Below are 20,037 nucleotides of genomic sequence, written 5' to 3'. Positions count from 1 at the left end.
CCGAATTGCAGAACAAAAGCACATTTTTCCTAAAAGCAAACATGCACTTTAAATGCGACAAGCACATGCATTTATTTTGCGTTATAATTCTTCAGATAAACACATTGCACATATTTTTGTGCATTTTAAACAACAAATATTTTTTGGACAGTTTCATTGCATTTTTATTTTCAGTGGGGTCCAAAAGTCAGTTTTAGAATGTCTGATTATTTGGTCTGATATATGTCCCCCTTTTGGCATTAATGACAGCATGCACTTGAGTTAGCATGAACTTCACAAGTTTCTGCAAAACCTGATGATTCATATTATCAAGCATGATTTGAGAATGTTCCAAAGAGCATCTTGTGTGCCTCATTGGAAACAAGGATATGTGACCTTTTTGTGTCAATGTCCCAAATGTACTTACATATGATTAGTGACCAAAAAATAGTCCAGAATCCTAAATATTTCTTCTACATTTTACATAACTTCCTGTGATTTAAACTTTTTAAAAATCCTAAAACTAAGTTAATTTCCAGATTTAAATGACAAAAACAAATCCCAGATTAAACATTTTTTGATTAGTTTCAGTGTAATAACTGTATTCATCAGACTTTTTGAGAACTACTCAAGCAAGTGACAGATTGACAGATTGACAGCAAGAGTCACTGCTGAGTTCCTGTTGCCAGGGCAACGGTGCTCTGATAGGCTTTTCAGAGGTGTCATGTGACCAGCAGCTTTGACGTCACTGTGGGAGGCAGTTTCCTGCTCTGAACTAAGCTGAGTCTTGTGGAGTTTCTCATTGCCTCTGCCAGTTGCATCAAAGCGTGCTCCTGATACCTGCGACTGCATCTCAAATCTGAGGCCACACAACGCCTCTTCTCCACATAGCTCCCCAGGTTATGGCCATCTAATATCACTCAGCACAGCAACATAACATCAATCTGAGGTGAGTTCTGCAGTTTGTCCAAAATACACTGTTCTTAGCTGGGTTTTTTATAAAGGTAAAGTCTCAAGTGCTGTTATACTTTACATTGGACATACATGCTCCATTGTCAAAAAGAGGAAGAGGACTTTGAATCCAAAAGTTCAAGCTGAGATTTGTCATATTTGAGGTATTCAGTGAGGTTTGAATAGATAAAGGAAAACTGTTGCTTGACGTACAGTGTCGAGGCTCTAAAAGTGAAGATGATGGATGCCAATCTCAAAGCTGATACTGTAGCACCGGAATTAAGGAGCACCGGGGATGCCCATGTTTTTCTTCGATTTGATTCTTTCTTGCTCTGAGAAAGCTGCCAGGAGCCAACCAGAGTGGATTTACAGTACACCTGTTGGCTTTGGCTAAATCCTGGAACATAATGCTTAGAGGAGGGAACATCACCTGATTCCAAATGATGAGTTTCTCACCTGGATGTTAAAGCCTTAGCATTTTCTTTGAAGTGCCATTTAGACAGCATACTATATATTTCAAGGAGCTTAGACACAGGGATAGTTGGCAAATAACATGTCCAATATGATTTTAGGTTCAAATTTACTGTATATTAATGTATAAAGAAAAGTGTATACTGAAAAAAATGTTAACCTAAAATGTGTTTCATGTGGTAACATCTAAATTGCCTGGTTTGTTTCAACTCAAAAATAAAAATGTTACGGGCTAGACCAGGTAGAAATGCCTCCTATTTGCAAACTGTTGCAGGTTACTAGTTTTTGCAGTGTCTATTGTAAGTGCTTTGACTGGTCACCAATTTCTTTCAAGTTTTATTTCCATATTTAATCACCCTTTGGCTTTATTTATAGTATACTTAAATAGACCTGTGTAAAAAATTAATTCTAAAAGTACAAGTTCACCATGTAGTCTCTAAATTAATCTGAGCTGATATTGTAAATTCTAAAATTCAGTGCTGTGTGAAAAAGTCAGACAGTGTGTTTGCAACTATTTTACTATGCATATGCAAAGGTCACACTTTAGTTATAACAACTTACCTATTGTTTTACAAAAGTCAAATGGATTTATGTGAAAGAGGAAATAAGACTTTTGTTTTAACCTCAGCAAACTGAATTCACCTTATTGTGGGGCTGGATCACATGTCCACTGAAACGATTCCGAAATACAATGGGAGATTCAGGTTCAGACTTCAGCTTGATAAACAAAGTGAAAGAGGTGCTTTCAAAACATTTAACAAAGCAACTCAGGTTGCAGGAAGCCTATGTTTTCCCTTTCACAGTGTTGTGGCATGTATATAGGTTGTACAATGACGTAAATTAAATGTTCATCTTGCAGGCAGTTCAGAAGCAGTTTTTTAGCCCACTCTCAGAAACAAGTAGGTGCTCAGAAATATGTGATGTTCTGTAGGGATATGGAAACAGAGAGCCTGATTTGTGGGAGAGTTTAGGAAAGTCACAGAGAGCTGAGAGACTGAGATGGAGAGAGGGAAAAGGAAATGTAGAAAAGGAGAGGGGAATGCTGATTAAAGGGCCGCAGAGATTCCTGTGAAGAGCTGCAAATAAACTTTGTCCTAATAGTCCTAAAAGTGAACAGGTGAAACAGAATTCCAGCATTTATGTCATGGTGGGTGAAAGAAGGCAATCTAACAGTGAGTAGTTGAAAAGTGACAGCGGTGTACTGCAGTGTGACTTGTTATAGTCCATGGTAAATGGTCTGCACTTATATAGCGCCTTTTTAACCTTAACGGTATTCAAAGCCCTTTACACTGTGACTCATTCACCCATTGATGACTAGCCTCCCATTGGGAGAAACTTGGGGTTCAGTGTCTTGCCCAAGGACACCAGCATGTGGAGTCATGTGGGCTGGGAATCGAACCACCAACCCGCTCTACCACCTGAGCCACAGCCACCCTAGTCCATCTAAAACTATTTAAAACAACAGTTTTGTAATATTTGTGCCATAATAAGTATGCTGTTTTTATGGGATCATATTAATTGTATTTTAAAAAAATATTTGTCATGCTGCAGGACTAATAAATTGATCTAGTGTAGGCAAAAATATGATTACAAATGGAGAAAAATGTAATAAAGAAATGATGATCAATCACAGCACCTGCAGTAAAATATGCGCTTTTTACATTCACATACACTTTACAGTAAGGTTTTTTCGTTAACATTAGTTAAAGCATAAGGTATCATGAACTAACAATGAACAACTTTTTCAGTTTTATTATTTTTCAATGTTTTATTAATGTATAAATGTACAAATGGTCATGGTTATTTCATGTTAGTTCATAATGCATTAACTCATGTTAACATATACACATTTTAATATTAAAAATGTACTTTTATAAGCTGAAATTCACATTAGCCAAGATTAATAAGTGCTGAAAATGTGTTGTTCATTGTTCCTTCATGTTAATTTATGTGGGTAACTAATGTTACAGAATACAACATTATTGTAAAATGTTACCCTAAAAATGTTTGTTTGAAAAAGTTGACATAATCTATCAACTACTGCTTTGTCAAAGCTGTCTCTAATTCTGATATTCAAAAAGATTAAGTACGCATGGATATTGTCAGTATAGCCAGTTACTCTCTTTTATTTTAGGGATTTGGATTAGGGCATCATGAATGTTGCTATCCGTTAAAATCTTCATTTTTGTTGAGCACCTCAAGAGAGCCAAAATATTGACTTAGTGGAAGATCCGTAAATATCCAGATTAAATTTATTTTGCTCCAAAGATCTCTCATTGCATCTTAGTGTCAGTATAGCATACTTTAGAAGGACTGGAGAGCTTTTCATTGATGTATCTGAGAGCTTTTGAAACACAGTGATGCTTGATGCGCAAATATTTACACTAACAGCATGAACTGGAATTCAGTCGCCACATGTCGAACAATGCCAGTTGGTGTTGTTCTCGCAAAAGTATTGAGTCAGGGTTAAGCAAGGATAGTTAACAAAGAGTTAATGCTGATTTCTAATGCTGTTTGATGGTTGGACATTTAAATTTGAACTGGATAAAAATGTTACATACATATTGTTGTTTCATCAGAGAAAATTGGTTCCTTTATTCATCTTCCATTACTGTTGTGGTACTTAGGTAGCAACATAATGCACAGTTGACAGTGATGCATGTTTGGTTAGTCCTGAGAACTTTTAGTCCACTCATTTCTCAAATCATTGGTAATATCAACATAAAAAAGCACATTGTTTAGTGTAGTCCAGTATCTACCTTCTGCTTTTCTTTATCACCAAGTCCTATAATAAGATATTTAGTGTTCCTTACATAACAGACTTGAGTCTATATTTATATCCTATTGCTCCAGATTAGCCCCACAGAGCCTTGGAGTTAATCCTGCAGGTGCAAGCAGAGAGAAACCAGATTGAGTATCTAAAGAGAAAAGGTCCTTTGCTGATCAGGGTTAGGTCAGAACTCTTTATATTTACCTTTGAATATGCTCAAAACAATATATATATATATATATATATATATATATATATATATATATATATATATATATATATATATATATATATATATATATATATATATATATATATATTTACTTAATTAAAATGAACTAAAGCAACAACATTCTAGAACATTTAGTCACAACTTCATTTCATTTGGTTTTATCCGTTCAAATTAAAAAGTTGACTTAATCCATTTGAGTTGGGATTACATGAATTCTTCTTGTGGTATTAATGCAACATGCTTTGCATGGGACTCGATAGATAGAAATGAAATGTTCAAATGAAGTGTTATTTTATGTGTTTTGTGCAAGATGAATATAAAGGAGGATACTTGTTAGTGGTTTAGCGTTTAGTGTTTTAGAAGAGTTTCTGTTAGGTTGGAGTTTTGGGGGTTTTCATTATGATGAAGAGTGGAGCTTGAGCTAATGATGAAGACGAGTAGATGTCACACACAAAACTGATTTCTCGCTTTGTTGAACAATTGTTGTGCTAACCATAGCATAGTTACTAAACTACACTCTGTAGTGCTTCCAACCAGCATTTATTTATCATGCTAAAATTCACTTTCGCTAGTTAGTACATAAAAAAGAGATTCATTTGAGTTACATTTTGTTGGGTTTACCCAATTAAAAATTTCTACACTGTGTTTGTGTTGAGATTACATAGTAATTTTAAATGTATTATATTGCATTTCAAACATGTGGAACCACTGTCCACGATTGAATTGGGTTTAGCCAAAGAGCTTGACATACAGTACATTACTTTTTCCTTTACTCATGTGACCAACATTTTAATCCAAAGTAACTGGATTTATATATATATATATATATATATATATATATATATATATATATATATATATATATATGTGTGTGTGTGTGTGTGTGTGTGTGTGTAATTTTTTAAGCATTGTTTTTTCTGCACAGTTAATACAGGACCACTGCGAGAAGATTTCATATTTGATTCCACCATTAGACACAAGATTAGCATTCATTGGGTGCACCATTTATTTATGCTAGGGATGGCACCGATCTGACACCTGGATCGGTATTGGCTCAGCTATTGACATTGCTAGATGGACATTTTATTCAAAGCCACTTAAAGACGTGAGATAGCTCTGTGAATCACAAAAGGCTGTCTAATAAGTAAAAATATTAAATACACGCACAGCACCAGTGCGTCAGTGAATAGCGCTGCTCTGTTGACACACACACACACGCTCGCGCTTTGGTGTGGCTATCCTTATAAGGATTCTCTATAGACATCATTATTTTTATACTGTATGAACTATAGATTCTATCCCCAAATCCTAACCCTCACAAAAAACTCTGTATTTTTACATTTTCAGAAAAACGTGGTTTAGTATGTTTTTAAGCGATTTGAATTATGGGGACACTATGTCCTCATAAACCACATTTATAGCATAATACCCTTGTAATTACCAGTTTGTAACCTAAAAAAATATCATCGTAAAGCACCCAAATTCACCCGCACACACACACACACACACACACACACACACTTGCGGCTTTTTTTAGCCTTCACGTTGCACAAATATTTGAGCGCTACTCATGAACAACATCTCAGATGTAGATGCTCAATAGTTCGGTTCACTTATAATATGCATTTAGAACGGCACCAGAGGTGCATTTGACCAGAATTTGATAAGAAGCAAATTAAACTGCTGTGAACTTGGCTACAAACAGACACATACAGGACTTCCTGGAGAGTTAAGAATGTCAAAATAAAAGCATGTAGGTTTAAAAGTTAAAGGTGCTCGATTGAGAAATATTACTGTTGTATTTACAATTCTAAAAGGCAATAATAATAGTAATAATAATAATAATGTATTATTATTAATGTTATTATTATTATATGTTTACAAATTCTAACAATATTTAAGTTGAATGGGTTCCTAAAAATAATCGTGTGAATGAAAAGTAGACTGATATCTTACAACTAAATTGCAAAAAAGAAATATATAATTATATATATGAATCCTTTAAAGTCCAGATACAAGATAAAAAATGTATGCAAAGAAAACTACTACTTTTTTCTAGTAAATTTTGCTGCTACATTATCCAGTATACTAGTTAATAATAATAAATAGTGTTTCTTGATAGTTTATACATTTATATTGAAATATTGTATAGTTTGAGGTTTGTGCTGCTTTACATATTAAAGAGCACACCCAATTAGTTCCACACAATAATGTAAAGATATTCTAAACTGATTATGCAAAAAAACAACAACAACAGTACCTGATACTAAGATTTCAGATATCGGATCGGAAGAGAAAAGAGTGGAATCTAATCCCTAATAAATGCATAGGCAGGTCTTGTTACATGTTAGTTGTTTGTTCTGTTTTGAGATATGGAAAGAAGGGAGATGGCATGAAAATCAGAGGTTATATATTTTTTGTACTGTAAGCTGTGTGACAGCATTATTATTCAGACTTCACTGGGTTTAGAGAGGCCATATATAAATCTCTATAATGCATTTGAGCCACATCAACCTGGTCTAATGACAAGTGGTAATAATAATACGAAATATCAATATCGTAAGAAATTGTGAAAAGTTGGCTTGTACAAAACATACAACTTTTATTCCCATTTTATATAATAAAATAAAAAAACAATGTTATGCAGTTTAATCTCTAACTCAAACCTAAACCTAGCTATAAAGTCTAACCCCTTAACCAAATCCAAAACCTAACCATGATTTTAATATTAAAATTACTGTTGTGTACCATGGAAGAAAACATTGGGATTTGAAACAAGACGAGTGAAATATATCACAGGTTATTGACGTACAGTACATCAGTCATTTGTATTGCATAAATAAATAAGAAATGCAGAACGAGATTTGTTAACAGACTTTTCCTTTTATTGATCTTGGTTAAACCTGGATGGAATAGCTGTAAATGAGTCCTACATTTATATGTTGCCGTGTCAACAGGCTTGTTAGCATTGCACAGATGTAAACTGCAGATTGAGGTAAACCATTGGTGCCAACAGCAAGCCCATAGAAACCAACATTCTGACAAGAGTTGACCTAAAGTTATTAGCTATGTGTGAAAATCATGAGATCTTAGACTGCTGGCTATCAACCTACATTTCACACTATACAAAAATCATTTTGGCCAGGATTTTTTGTCTTGATTTCCAGTAAAATAAAAAAGTTACATTTGGTTGAGAAGCATTTGGGTGAACTATTCATTTAAGGCTGTCGACACAAATCACATGTCAACAGGCAAAACAATCGGCCAAGTCACTCGTTTGATTTGAAGTCAAGCTGGATCTTCTACTTGTTGTCTGTTTATGCATCAAAGGGTTTGTTACACCAAAGCTGAGAATTAAATGAAATATTATATTAAATTGTGAATTACCACTGGAGATGTGGTGTGGCAGTTAGCAGACTTTCTCCGACATGTTGAGCTGTGATGATCATGCGGGTGATGCAAGTTCCAATCTGGCCTGCAAAGTTTCATTATTACTTTGCCGTATTGTTTCTTGTCTTGTATTCTTTCACTGTTCAAAAAACACCTGTTGGCCAACAGGTTTCAAAGTCTCATCTTGCATCTTATTTTTTTTGCTCAGGATTAAATGGCTAGTTGGATGTTAGCATGATGCTAATGTACAGCATTGACTGAATTAATGTTATTATGTGCATTGTGACTGTTCTCGCCAAACTAATGTGACTGACGGTCATGTATGATACTTTCCTGAGTTACCTATCATCTGTCTTTGCCTAACTGTGGGGACATCAGGACTTTGTGTTCACCTGTAGCCAAGCCGTCTGTTGGCTTGTCGTTATGTAAGTGTGGCGTCATTGCGTGGTATTGAAGGCTCTAAGAGTCTTATAGTTAATTTGAGACGCAGATCTTTGAGCGGTTGACCCTGGAAATAGAGAATTTAAGAACATCACTGATCCCACAGGCTACAAGCTCTGCTTTATAAGTACAAGCTAAGCTCAGGCTCTGAAGAACATGGCTTGTGTTGAGCAGGGATCAGGCGTAATGGCATGGGTGATGGCACAGACAGGATGACAGTCAAGAAATACAAGACAAAGACAGATGTCTCTGTGTGATTGGAAAGAGTCTGTTTTCTTCTCAAAATCTGGTGATAGCACTCACACCTCAACACTTTTAAAACTAACCACAATGTGGTATTATTAGCTGTTATGCTAATGGAAGTATGTCTATTACTATTAATGCTCATAATTGGAAATAGGGATTTTAACAAACCCATAACTTTAACTTGTCCTGCATGATTTTCACCAAGTGGACAATAAAATGGCCACAAAAAAAAGAAGAAAAGTCTCATAGACTTTTTTCATTAAATTAGGGACTCGTAGCTACTCTTTTATATTATAGATATACATTCATTGAGCACTTTATTATGAACACTACAGCAACGTGGTCTTCTGCTGTTGAAGCCCATCTACCTCAAGGTTCTTGTTGTGCATTCTGAGATGCTATTCTGCTCACTACAATTGTACAGAGTGGCTATCTGAGTTATTGTAGTCTTTCTGTCAGCTCAACTTTCAGTCTGGCCATTCTCTGTTGACCTCTCTCATTAACAAGGCGTTTCCGTTCACAGAACTTCCGCTCACAGGATGTTTTTTGGTTTTGGCACCATTCTGAGTAAATTCTATTCTATATTAAATTTTGATGGTTGATGTGAACATTAAATTAAGCTCCTGACCCGTATCTGCATGATTTTATGCACTGCGCTGCTACCACACGATTGGCTGATTAGATAATCACATGAATATGTAGATGTACAGGGGTTCCTAATAAAGTGTTTATGGAGAATATTTTCAATTTGAATGACACACCCTTATGATCATTAACCAATCATAGTTTGTATAACAATGGTATTTGTAGTAAAACCATGGTAACTGCTAAATTAACAATGTTAACTTACAATATTACTATAGTAAATCCATGGTTACTATATGTAGGCCTATACTACATTACGACTGTACAACCCCAATTCCGAAAAAGATGGGACAGTATGAATAAAAACAAAATTTAGTGATTTTTAAATTATATTCATCCTTTGCTATATTGAAAGCACCACAACTACACATTATATGATGTTTTACCTTGTGAATTTCATTGTTTTGCTTTTTTATGCACAGTCATTACAAATCCGATGATTGCAACACACTCCAAAAAAGTTGAGACAGTCGAGTGTTTACCACTGTGAAACATCACCATTTCTTCTAATAACACTTATTAAGCATTTGGGCACTGAAGACACAAGTTTGTTAAGTTTAAAAAGTGGAATGGTCATATCTGTCTGCATTCATGGTGTTCTCACAGATGGGCACTGACACACCCCTGGCCCATACAGACACTGGCTTTTGGACATGATGTCCTCTTTGGCCAGGAGAACACTATGGCTGTGATTTTCAATCGGACTCTTCAGACCAAAAAACACAGTTCCACTGTTCTACTTTCCATCTAAGATGAGACCGAGTCCAGAGAAGTCAGGAGCTCTTCTGGACAGTGTTGATGTAGGGCTTCTGCTTTACATAGTAAAGTCTTAACGTGCATCTGTGGATGCAGCAGTGAATGGTGTTGCCTAACAAAGGTTTACTAAAGTTATCCCAAGCCCATGTTCATTATATACATTACAGATGAATGATGTGTTTTAAGACAGTGATGTCTGAGGGATTAGAGATCATGTGCATTCAGAATGCTGTTTATGGAGGCTCCTTATACAGTATGACACAATTCCCTCACCATCTCCTGTTTCACATTGCCATTTCAACTCATCAAATTGTTATTAGTCTTAAACTGCCCCTGTCTCAACTTTTTTGGAGCATGTTGTAATTGTAATAAAAAAAATATGGTTTTCGCCGGTTACTACATCATTGTTACTACAATATTATTATAGTAAAACCATGGTTGATTTTCATAACGGTTAAACAAATAGTATGAAAACCTTAAATTAAACACAAAATGTATACTTAGTTTACACTTAATAAACTAGAAAACACAATGCTTTATAAAACAGAATAAAAATGTAATGATAAACAGCAGCAATTAATTTAGTCCTTTTCAGACTGCACAGAGTTTAAGTGAACCATTTATGTGAACTAGTTCATGAAACTTCCCCAAAAAAGTATTCACTCAAATTAATTTGAGTTCCAGAAGCTAAATTTAAGGGAATCATTCAAAATAGTAGTTTATTTAAGTTGCCACAAATTCGCCACTGATCATTTTCACATGCAAATGAGTTTGCAGCAAACTTGCAGAAAATTTTCATTGTTGCCAAAGGTTTGCCGGAGGTTCACCACTACCGGGAAGAGCTGCAAACTTCTGGCAAACATTTGTGGCAAATTTGCGGCTAGTGTCTGAAAGAACCGATTAGTGATGTTTCAATGTTACTCATTGAAAAATGTACCTCCATACTGGAAAAGCTACACTATTGTGAAAATAGCCAAGCCACGCTGCTGAAACATATAGGTATAGTTACTGTAAATATAGTTAGTAATGCTACATTTTACTTAACCATTCCTCAACATTGCTTGAGGGTGAGCTCTTTTGAATTGGGCCAGTAAGCAACCACCTAGCAACCATATAACAACTAGCTGAAAAACACATAACAAATTGCCAGCTGAAGCAATGCCCTGGTAACCACACAGACCACCCTAATAGCAACCTAACAATATCCTAGAAATTATTTTTACCCAGTTACACTCTTTGAACTGCTTAGCAACACACAAAAAACCCACCCTAACAACTGCAATGCCCTGTCAAGCGCCCAGAACACCCTAGCAACCACCATACACTAGGACTGATTTTCACATTTAAACATTTCCAACACCATAGCAACTTACAAAAAAATAACTATTGTGTCAGAGCACAATAGAATCCATATAGCAATGCCATGGCAACCACTCACAACACCATAGCATTACACACACATATTTGCTTCAGAAAATGTAAAAGTGTCATTTATATTCCTGAGCGTATGTGTCCCTCCACATCTTTAAGCCATGCGTGATAAGAGTGGCCTCATTCTTTTGTTTATTTTAGCGATAATTGCCATTGTGGTATACAGTAATTGCACATTATTTGATAGGACATTGCTGTGTTTTGGGCTTTGGGCTTTTGTGTTTTGTGCTTCACTGACAGCTAGCAACCAGTCTGTTACCATGACAACACATCACATAATAATACACATGCTGCATATCCATTAAGCAATTAAACTCTGATTGATCATGATGCTTTTTTTATGTGTGTTCCCTGCACATAAGTGTTGGTCTGTTGTCCATTTGATGTTTACTTCCTTATTAACTAAGACTGCTTATGTATAGTTTACAAAAACAAATATAAAATGTACTCACCCTCATATTGGACCAAACCTGCATGAATTTCTTTATTTCGTGGCACACAAAAAGGAGACGTTAAACAAAATGTTAGCCTCAGGCATGTCACATTTCACGTTCATTGTATGGAAAAATGATGCACTGAAAGTGAAGTGTGTCTGAGGCTGTCATTTCCTTACATTTAGCCTCCTTTTGTCTTCCACTGAGGAAAGAAAATAATACAGGTCTGGAAGAAGGATGAGTAAATGAATGAATGTGTGTGCACGATATGTTAAGCTATAAGGCTAATCATTTAGCTTGCTAACCTTTAGCTACCATAAAACACAAACAGTGAGAAATTATGAATATGAACATTTGTAGCTTCAGTAATATAATTTGACATGTAATATTTAATTTAAAACACATTAATACACATATTTGATGTTTTAAGAAGTGATATTGTAGATTTGCTAATCGGGCACTGAATAAAATACCCAAAAGATGTTCTGTCAGCCAATGAAAATGCTTTGGTGTCTAAGAGAGTAATGATTCTGACAGGGGGTAGGATTTGGCATGATACTGGCTCTTGTTTGTTGAGAGAGGGGATACAGGGCGTCAGCAGGTGCTCTTTAGTTCTGAAGAGGGTCAGTATAAGATCTAGTCAGGCCTCAGAAGATTAGGTTCAGTTCCATGGCTCTGATATTTAAAACTAGATTTTGGTTGGATGGGGCATCAAAACCTAATTTGCTCAACAATTTGACTGTTCTGAATGTTTTAGCGCATTACAATAAAGTTACTAGAAAGTTCTGGGTGGTTGCTTACTGGCCCAATTGAACAGAGCCCTGTCTGCAAGTCTCAATGATATTCTAGTCTCGGCTCAGGTTCCACCTGCACTGTTAGTCTATGAGATTTTTCACCCATTTATAACCGGTTATTCCATCATTATTGTTTAGCTGTCTTTACATATTTTGTCACTTCACCATTAGTATCCCGTGAGAATAACAGGACTAACCCAGTAACTTTCTTTTTTCCTTTCTTTTATTCTTTTTTTATGACAATTAAGTTTTTAGTTGACATCAACAATCATTAAAAAGACTTGTGTTGTCTCTTAAGTTGTTGACATCAGTTTTCCCCTTTTAAAAACTTTGTCATAATGACATCATCATCCTTACAAGAAGTGAAGGGACGATCTTAAAATGTCAACACTGTTATAATGATTTTGTGTAGTAAGCAAGTGATTTTTGATCAGTGGATATTTGTAGAAATATCAGTATAAAATTGTCCTAAATGCACCTTTTAGCTTCACAACATTGATCTCAAGGCTAGTAATTGCCAATTTAATCTTCAACCCTGTTAAGACCCTATAGGACCTTTTAAAGACATAATTATGTCCCAACATGTATTGCAATGTATTAATTTAGTTATACACATGTTCTTTGTCTGATGAAAATGTTTAAAATCGTGCACAAATTTGCTTTAAATGTCATCATATCAATCTATCAAAAGCATCTTTTGCATAGCCTGACTCTAAAATGTGCTGTCAGGATCACATGCGCTCGGGCCGTGTAGGACTGCAAGCACACGCAGGTCTTTAGACATTTGCATCAGGAAATGATTTTGGTGCAGCTGCACACACACATGCTGTACAAACACACATTGCAGCAGGTGAGAGCATTGCTGCGGTCTACCAGTGGAAAGTTCAGTTGACAGATGGGTAAAGGAATATAGTGTTAGATATATGGCAGATATGCAGTGCTTTGCATGCATACTAGTGCATTCACAATAAAGTGGTCGTCCCATCAAAGCTCAAACAATGATCTTTCATTTGCAAGCATCTCTGTTTCACTTCTTCTGTGCCTCAGAGACAGATTGAATTCTGTTGTAAACATAAACTAAACTAATGCTAAATGTTTTTAATAATTTACTCAACCTCATTTTGTTCCTTACCAGTATGACTTTCTTTCTTCTGTATAACACAAAAGGAGATGTTATGTTTTTCTCACTTTCCTCCCATTATCTCTCTTTGTGTCTCTCCAGTTTAAACTAGACAATCAACATGGGAAAACAAAACAGCAAGCTCCGTCCTGAGGTGATGCAGGACCTGATGGAAAACACAGACTTTACTGAGCATGAGATCCAGGAGTGGTACAAGGGATTCCTGCGGGACTGCCCCAGCGGTGCGCTCACCATGGAAGAATTTAAGAAGATCTATGGCAACTTTTTCCCCTATGGAGATGCATCAAAGTTTGCCGAGCACGTCTTCCGGACCTTCGATGCCAATGGAGATGAAACAATAGATTTCAGAGAGTTCATCATTGCTTTGAGTGTCACATCACGTGGTCGTTTGGATCAGAAGCTAAAGTGGGCCTTTAGTATGTACGATCTGGATGGAAATGGATACATAAGCAAGGCAGAAATGCTGGAGATTGTACAGGTACGTTTGGGTGATTGTGACTTTATACTTCTATAATGCTCAGTTGAACTATGTTAATTTGTAAATTGTAAAAATAAATAATGTTTTCAAAACAGCTTTTTGAATACGCCCCTCACCTGCTGTTGTTCAAACAGTCAGATAGTCCCACCCCCAACGAGCCTAATGGGTCTAACCCCAACTCCTGTTGTTCATTTTAATAGAGAGTTGGTGGTGATTTGAGGAAACATGAGCGACAACGACCATTGGCAATGCAACAATGTTGAGCAGAGCAAAACGCTATGCAAATGTATAGTGATGCAATTTGGCACCTACCAATATGAGTGAAGACAGTGATCCGCCATTATCGTTGGGTAAACTAGGAGCGTTTACTTGTGACCAACATTACACTGATTTCCAAACCTGCAGAAATGTAATCAATGTATTCAGCTTTCATTCGATTATTTATCTTAAATGAAAGCTAAAAAGTTCAGTAATGAAACTCTACATAATGTAAGATGATAGGTCTTTTGATCAATTTTGAATTTCATGACCAAGTCTGATAGGTCCTTTTATGAAATCTGTTAAGCAAATTGGCTTTGACATGAAGTCTGTTAGCTTGCATACCACCTTTTGTCTAGTATTTCAATTGCATCAGTTGTTTGCAAAACTATGAGAGTTTTCTCACTGAAAGCCTCCTCCTCCCCAGCAACACCTGTCTAGAGATGCTTTGAGGGGATTGTATGAATGTCTAACTGTGCTGCAGCAGCATGTCCTAGAGGGCCAAGAACATATCTATTAACTTGTCATATTCTTTATAATACCATACAAATTTGTAGACGCATTCACTTGAAATGATATAATCAACCAACCAGTGAGAACATCAAAAAACACTTTTCAATGGTTACATGCGGAGGTGATACACCCAATGTTGTAGTGTAGATTAGCTATTTTAGGTCCAAGAATTATACCATATGGCAAATTAACAGTATCATGTTACCTATAATCTCTCAGTTTTGGATTGTGCCTTTTTACCTTGTTTTTGAACAGACTCAAACTATAAATAAATAATTTCATGATGCGTATTTGCTCAATTAAAGCAGCCTGAATGCAGTAGGGAATGTTTTTTTTCTTCTTATATATAGGTGAATTTCACACCTCTGCAGCTATTCATGAGATACGAAAGTTTCTAAGTGCTGTCTTTGAATCTGACAGCTGAGTGCATGCAAATGTCTGTAATTTACCTTTCAATCCATTTGCGTCTCGGAAAAAAGAAGTCACTATGGGGATGTTGAATTAGTTAGCTGGTGAATGCTCCTGTTTCAAATCATACACAGAGTCCTCATATTCAGAGGCACGACAACTGTTTGGTCAAAGAAAAAGATTTCCAAAAGGGCAGATTTCAGCTCTGTTTCAGAGCCTATAAGGAGTATCCTACCTAGACAAATTTGAAGGCAACTTAGATCACTGGTGACACTAAAAGTTGTTCCAAAAGACAGGCAGAATAATTATGCATCCTTCCAAGACACTTCATTTGTATGCACGGCGATGAGCTCGGTGAAGATATTCAACCAATATGGCTGATCAGTCAAGAGTTGGTAATACATATATTTATATTTCATTAAAAGCTGAAATCTGATTAAATATCGACTATTTTAGCCAATATTTGTGTGTACTGTGTATTTTTTATACTTATAAGAGCAGGGTTGTCAACTTTGGATACCTGGTTGGAGTAAGATTTTGACAATATGGCCAGGACCACATTAATGCATGGGTGAACCGTTCAAGCCGGGTCCTTAAAAATAAACTGATATGAAAATAGTAGCCTAATCATTACATGTCCATAAAATACATAAAATAACATAAAAATAAAGTCTAGTAGTTTTAGATGTAATGTGAAACTAAACTATAAAGTGCATAAAATGTGTGTTTTCTCCGGCGAGACATCGAGGGAAAGCTTGTAGAGTTATGTAGGTTATGCTTTTTCTGGAGCAGGCTTGTGTGAATTTGCTTTAGCGACCGGAAAATGGAAAAAGAAAATGTTTTATTTGTTTATCAATGAATGATGTTGTCTTGATATTTGGCTGTGATATTTATTTGTGTAGCGTGAGAGTGTGTGACAGAGCCTGAAAGCTTGTCTCATGCCATATGCATGAGTGTTAGCAACCCTGAATTATTAGAGTATCGCATCCTTAGCCTAGCATTAGCAACATGCTAACACCAACTGCTATTGGAATCGTTAAAGCAGTTCAGATGGCAGTCCAATAACCCAGAAAACAATATTAATTTTCAAGCCAGGGTTTCAGTCTGAAATTGGCAGTTTTAGATTTTAGTAAAATAAGCAGTTAAAATGACTTGAATTGACTTCTTATGTTTTGATCTAGAACATAAAGTACATGCAGTCATACCTCAAATGTAATTTTTGAAGAAGCTGTTTTTTTAACGTGATGTTTCAGTCACGGTGCTAATTAAGTTATATTATATTAAAATTACTATTAGCGTGTGAGGTAACCTGTTTTACTAAATGGACGACTGTTTTTTTTAAAAGACGCAACGTCTTCAAAATCCACATTTGCGTTATGACTGTGTGCAATTTATATACTAGAGCAAAAAGTGAAAGTTTCTTCAAGCAATTTATTTAAAAACTTATTTTTATTAAAGTAACTAAAACATCCCTGTTCAATAAACCCATAGGAAATTCCCGAGTGAACCCATGGCGAATTAGTCTTCATGGTTCACCTACACAATGGATGTCATGACTGAATATCTTTATTGTAAGTCTCCTGTGCGCAGTGTTGCCAAGTGTCCCATATTTTGGCCGAAATGATGACATCCCATACAGGGCGCCTATTGTCCTGTACTTCAGCAGCGAGACGCACATGGGGGACCCTCAAGGGGGGAACCCTAAAACTATGTAGTGCTCTTAGTTATGAAAATAATTTCAAATCTCTCACTTTTGAGGTTCAATTTCAGTTAGGATGCTGTCTTAGAAGGTAGCAGCCTACATAGGCAGTGGACAACAAGGCAGCTGACAAATTTTTGGAGCAGAGATTTTGTCTTGTTCTCTGTGAGAAGACAACTCTTAAACTCCATGCAAGTAAATGTTTTCAGTAAAACTGATTTTAATGTTCTCTTCGATGTTTGTTCCTCAGGCTATATATAAGATGGTTTCTTCAGTGATGAAGATGCCAGAGGACGAGTCCACACCTGAGAAACGCACAGAAAAGATCTTCCGCCAGATGGACACAAATCGTGACGGTGAGCTTTCTCGCTTTCTGTTTCTGTAGTGAGCTCAGTTGTATAGTGTATACTGTGCTCAGTATACATACTATATACTAGAGAAGTACAGTGTAGTATGGTAGTATGTTATTTAAAAAATGTCCAGTATTCTGGTTACTTGATGTCCTTACCCCTGCTTTTAGATTGCTGTTAATTTTTGACCTGTGTTCTCCCTCAGGTAAGCTGTCACTGGAGGAGTTTGTAGAGGGCGCAAAGAATGACCCATCCATCGTGCGACTGTTGCAGTGTGACCCGAGCAGTGCCGGCCAGTGAATCAATAGAATGTCCAGCGACTGTCATAACTGGACTCCAAAACTCCACCCCTATTTAAGAGTCTTTGTGTTTCACCAGGCGAGAGGGAAACATGGAATCATGTAACCATTTCTCCATGGACACACATCTGAAAATGTTCAAAAACCCGCATACTGAAAAACACAAAAACATACTTTTACGCACACTAAAAAGCTTGTGTTCATGTGTCTCTCCGCACTCTGGAGACCTCGTATAGGGCTTTTTTTGACACAATAGGTGGTGATGTATGTGACATCACATCCTGTTGTAAACCTTTGGTACTGAATTGTACCCCCTTACAAATAACAAACACAGATAAGGGCTTTTAGTGTAACCAAGGTTGGTTTAGAGCACGTTTAAGTAAAGTTGTCCGAGTATTTCAAATGCACCTATATGAATGTTTATATAAAAACTATATACCAAAATGTAGTTTATTAATAAATGGTTATAATAATTATTTTTATTCAGTTTACACATACAATAACAGATATAATTCCTAGTATTCCTAGTAATTCAATTCTTTTCAGCACATAAATCTATTGAGGAGGGGTACTTGGGCAGCACTTGCCCATAGCAGAATTTTTTACTTGAAGTTTTTATGTTTATTTTTATTTGAATGCAACATTTATTGCATTATGATGTCAAAGCCTGTGACAGCAAATCTTAAAGGGGCAGATGATGTACTTTCATTTTTTATTATTTCAAAAAATTCTATCAATTCTGAATTTAAATACTTTTAACAAAAGTTTAAATATTTGTAAAAGTATTTTTTGTCTTTTTTCCTGGTTAAAATATTTAAATATTTTTTAAACAATTAAGTAATTTTGCTTCTAAAGTAAATGTATCTTATTTTAAGAATGTTTTGATATTTTTACAAAAAAAAAACGACAAAAATACTCAGTAAGGATAGGGCAAATATTAATAACAAATAGTTGGAAAATATCATATTTCATCAAACAACAGTTATATTGATTTGCTGCTTAAAACAGGGAACATGAAAGTATTATACAAAGAAAATGTAGATATTATTTATGGTTTTACTGGGTGGGTGAACAATTTACCACATCAAAACAAATAATAATAATACTACTAATAATAATTGCTTTATTATAATGAAGACACTGTTATTATTCAAATATGACATTTTATTTTGTTTCAGGATTTTGACAATGAACAGCAAAGACCACACGTTACTATGCACATACGCACACAAGCCACCATGAACCAGTGCATCATTTACTATCAAATACCAGCTTACTGTTCTTTTTACTCTATCCATACCTTGATTCTGTCAGATTGTCTTTCTAAACAAATGCATTATGTTTGCATTGTCGACATGCAAGCAACATGCAAATAAAAAAATGCTTCTTGAACTTTAATTGGACTTAGTCTTGGCCTTTGGGTCTTTTGAGTTCCTTTATTTTTATATGCTAGGTAAAATGACAACTCAATTCATACTGCACGTACTACATGTGGATATGCTCCTCAAACAGAATGTGTTCTCTGCATGTTTAATGATGAATATGTGTCTCTGTATGTATGTGGTGCTTTTCAAGTACTGATGTGTATATTCAGTGTTGTTTATGCATTTATTTCAGTCACCATTTGTCAGAAAGGCCATCACGGCAGATCATGTATGTGTAAAGATATGTCTACACAACCTCAGGGTTAGCAGTGATTAGCTTAAAATGCCAGAGGCTATAAAAGATTGACATATGCTTTTTCTCTGTAATGCAAATTAATTTTATACATAAACGCACAAGCACTCGTTCAAACATAATATTTAACGCAACATTTAAAAGGTAGTTTCCACCTAACTTGCTGTAAAATTAAAGTTATAATGTTTAAAAAACATTCTTCAAGCCATAAGCTCAGTGTTTAAATCGAACAATTCATGAAGGAGCTTTTTTTTTTTTTTTTTTTGCAATCAAAACCAACAAAAAATGTCATTATTTCCTGCCGCTTTTGCATTTTTGTGATATATCCTTCATACAAAAAAAATAACAAGCATCTGGTTTATTTTATATCTAAACTGCACAAGACAGCAGCATGTGGTCAAGTGCCAAACACAGATAAATATATATGGCAAAATAAACAGTGTTCTGTCAGTTTATGCTGTACAGCTGTTATCTGTCAAACTACATGTTTGTCATTATCATTTTGTAGATTTTGTATGGTAACTTGTATATTGTGTAAGTGTAGATATAAACATAGGCATCTGTTTTGATCATATCTAAAATAAAAAGTATTAAATGCTTGTCTGTCTTGGGTGAGCATTATTTACCCTCTGTCTGCACCAGTATCGAGGAAGCCAGTGTACTCTTTTTAGAAA

General features: G+C 35.6%; 1 protein-coding gene across 1 annotated transcript; it reads left to right on the top strand.

Annotated features, from left to right (window-relative positions):
• The first annotated feature begins 780 nt into the window (after positions 1-780).
• Positions 781-19,626, top strand: ncaldb (neurocalcin delta b). The gene is made up of 4 exons (XM_052092903.1): positions 781-928; positions 13,763-14,159; positions 17,288-17,393; positions 17,593-19,626. The coding sequence occupies exons 2-4, from the start codon at positions 13,782-13,784 to the stop codon at positions 17,685-17,687; spliced, it is 579 nt and encodes a 192-aa protein (XP_051948863.1). The 5' UTR covers positions 781-928; positions 13,763-13,781; the 3' UTR covers positions 17,688-19,626.
• Positions 19,627-20,037: the final 411 nt, after the last annotated feature.

This window comes from Xyrauchen texanus, chromosome 26 (genome assembly GCF_025860055.1).
Source record: "Xyrauchen texanus isolate HMW12.3.18 chromosome 26, RBS_HiC_50CHRs, whole genome shotgun sequence".
Taxonomy (NCBI): domain Eukaryota; kingdom Metazoa; phylum Chordata; class Actinopteri; order Cypriniformes; family Catostomidae; genus Xyrauchen; species Xyrauchen texanus.
This window is presented reverse-complemented; position numbering and strand designations above follow the sequence as displayed.

Bases quoted from the DNA above. Each gene is read 5' to 3' on its own strand.
- ncaldb (XM_052092903.1), top strand. From the start codon at position 13,782: ATGGGAAAACAAAACAGCAAGCTCCGTCCTGAGGTGATGCAGGACCTG. The intron at 14,160-17,287 runs GTACGTTTGGGT...TTTGTTCCTCAG, and splicing joins AAATGCTGGAGATTGTACAG to GCTATATATAAGATGGTTTC. The intron at 17,394-17,592 runs GTGAGCTTTCTC...GTTCTCCCTCAG, and splicing joins GATGGACACAAATCGTGACG to GTAAGCTGTCACTGGAGGAG.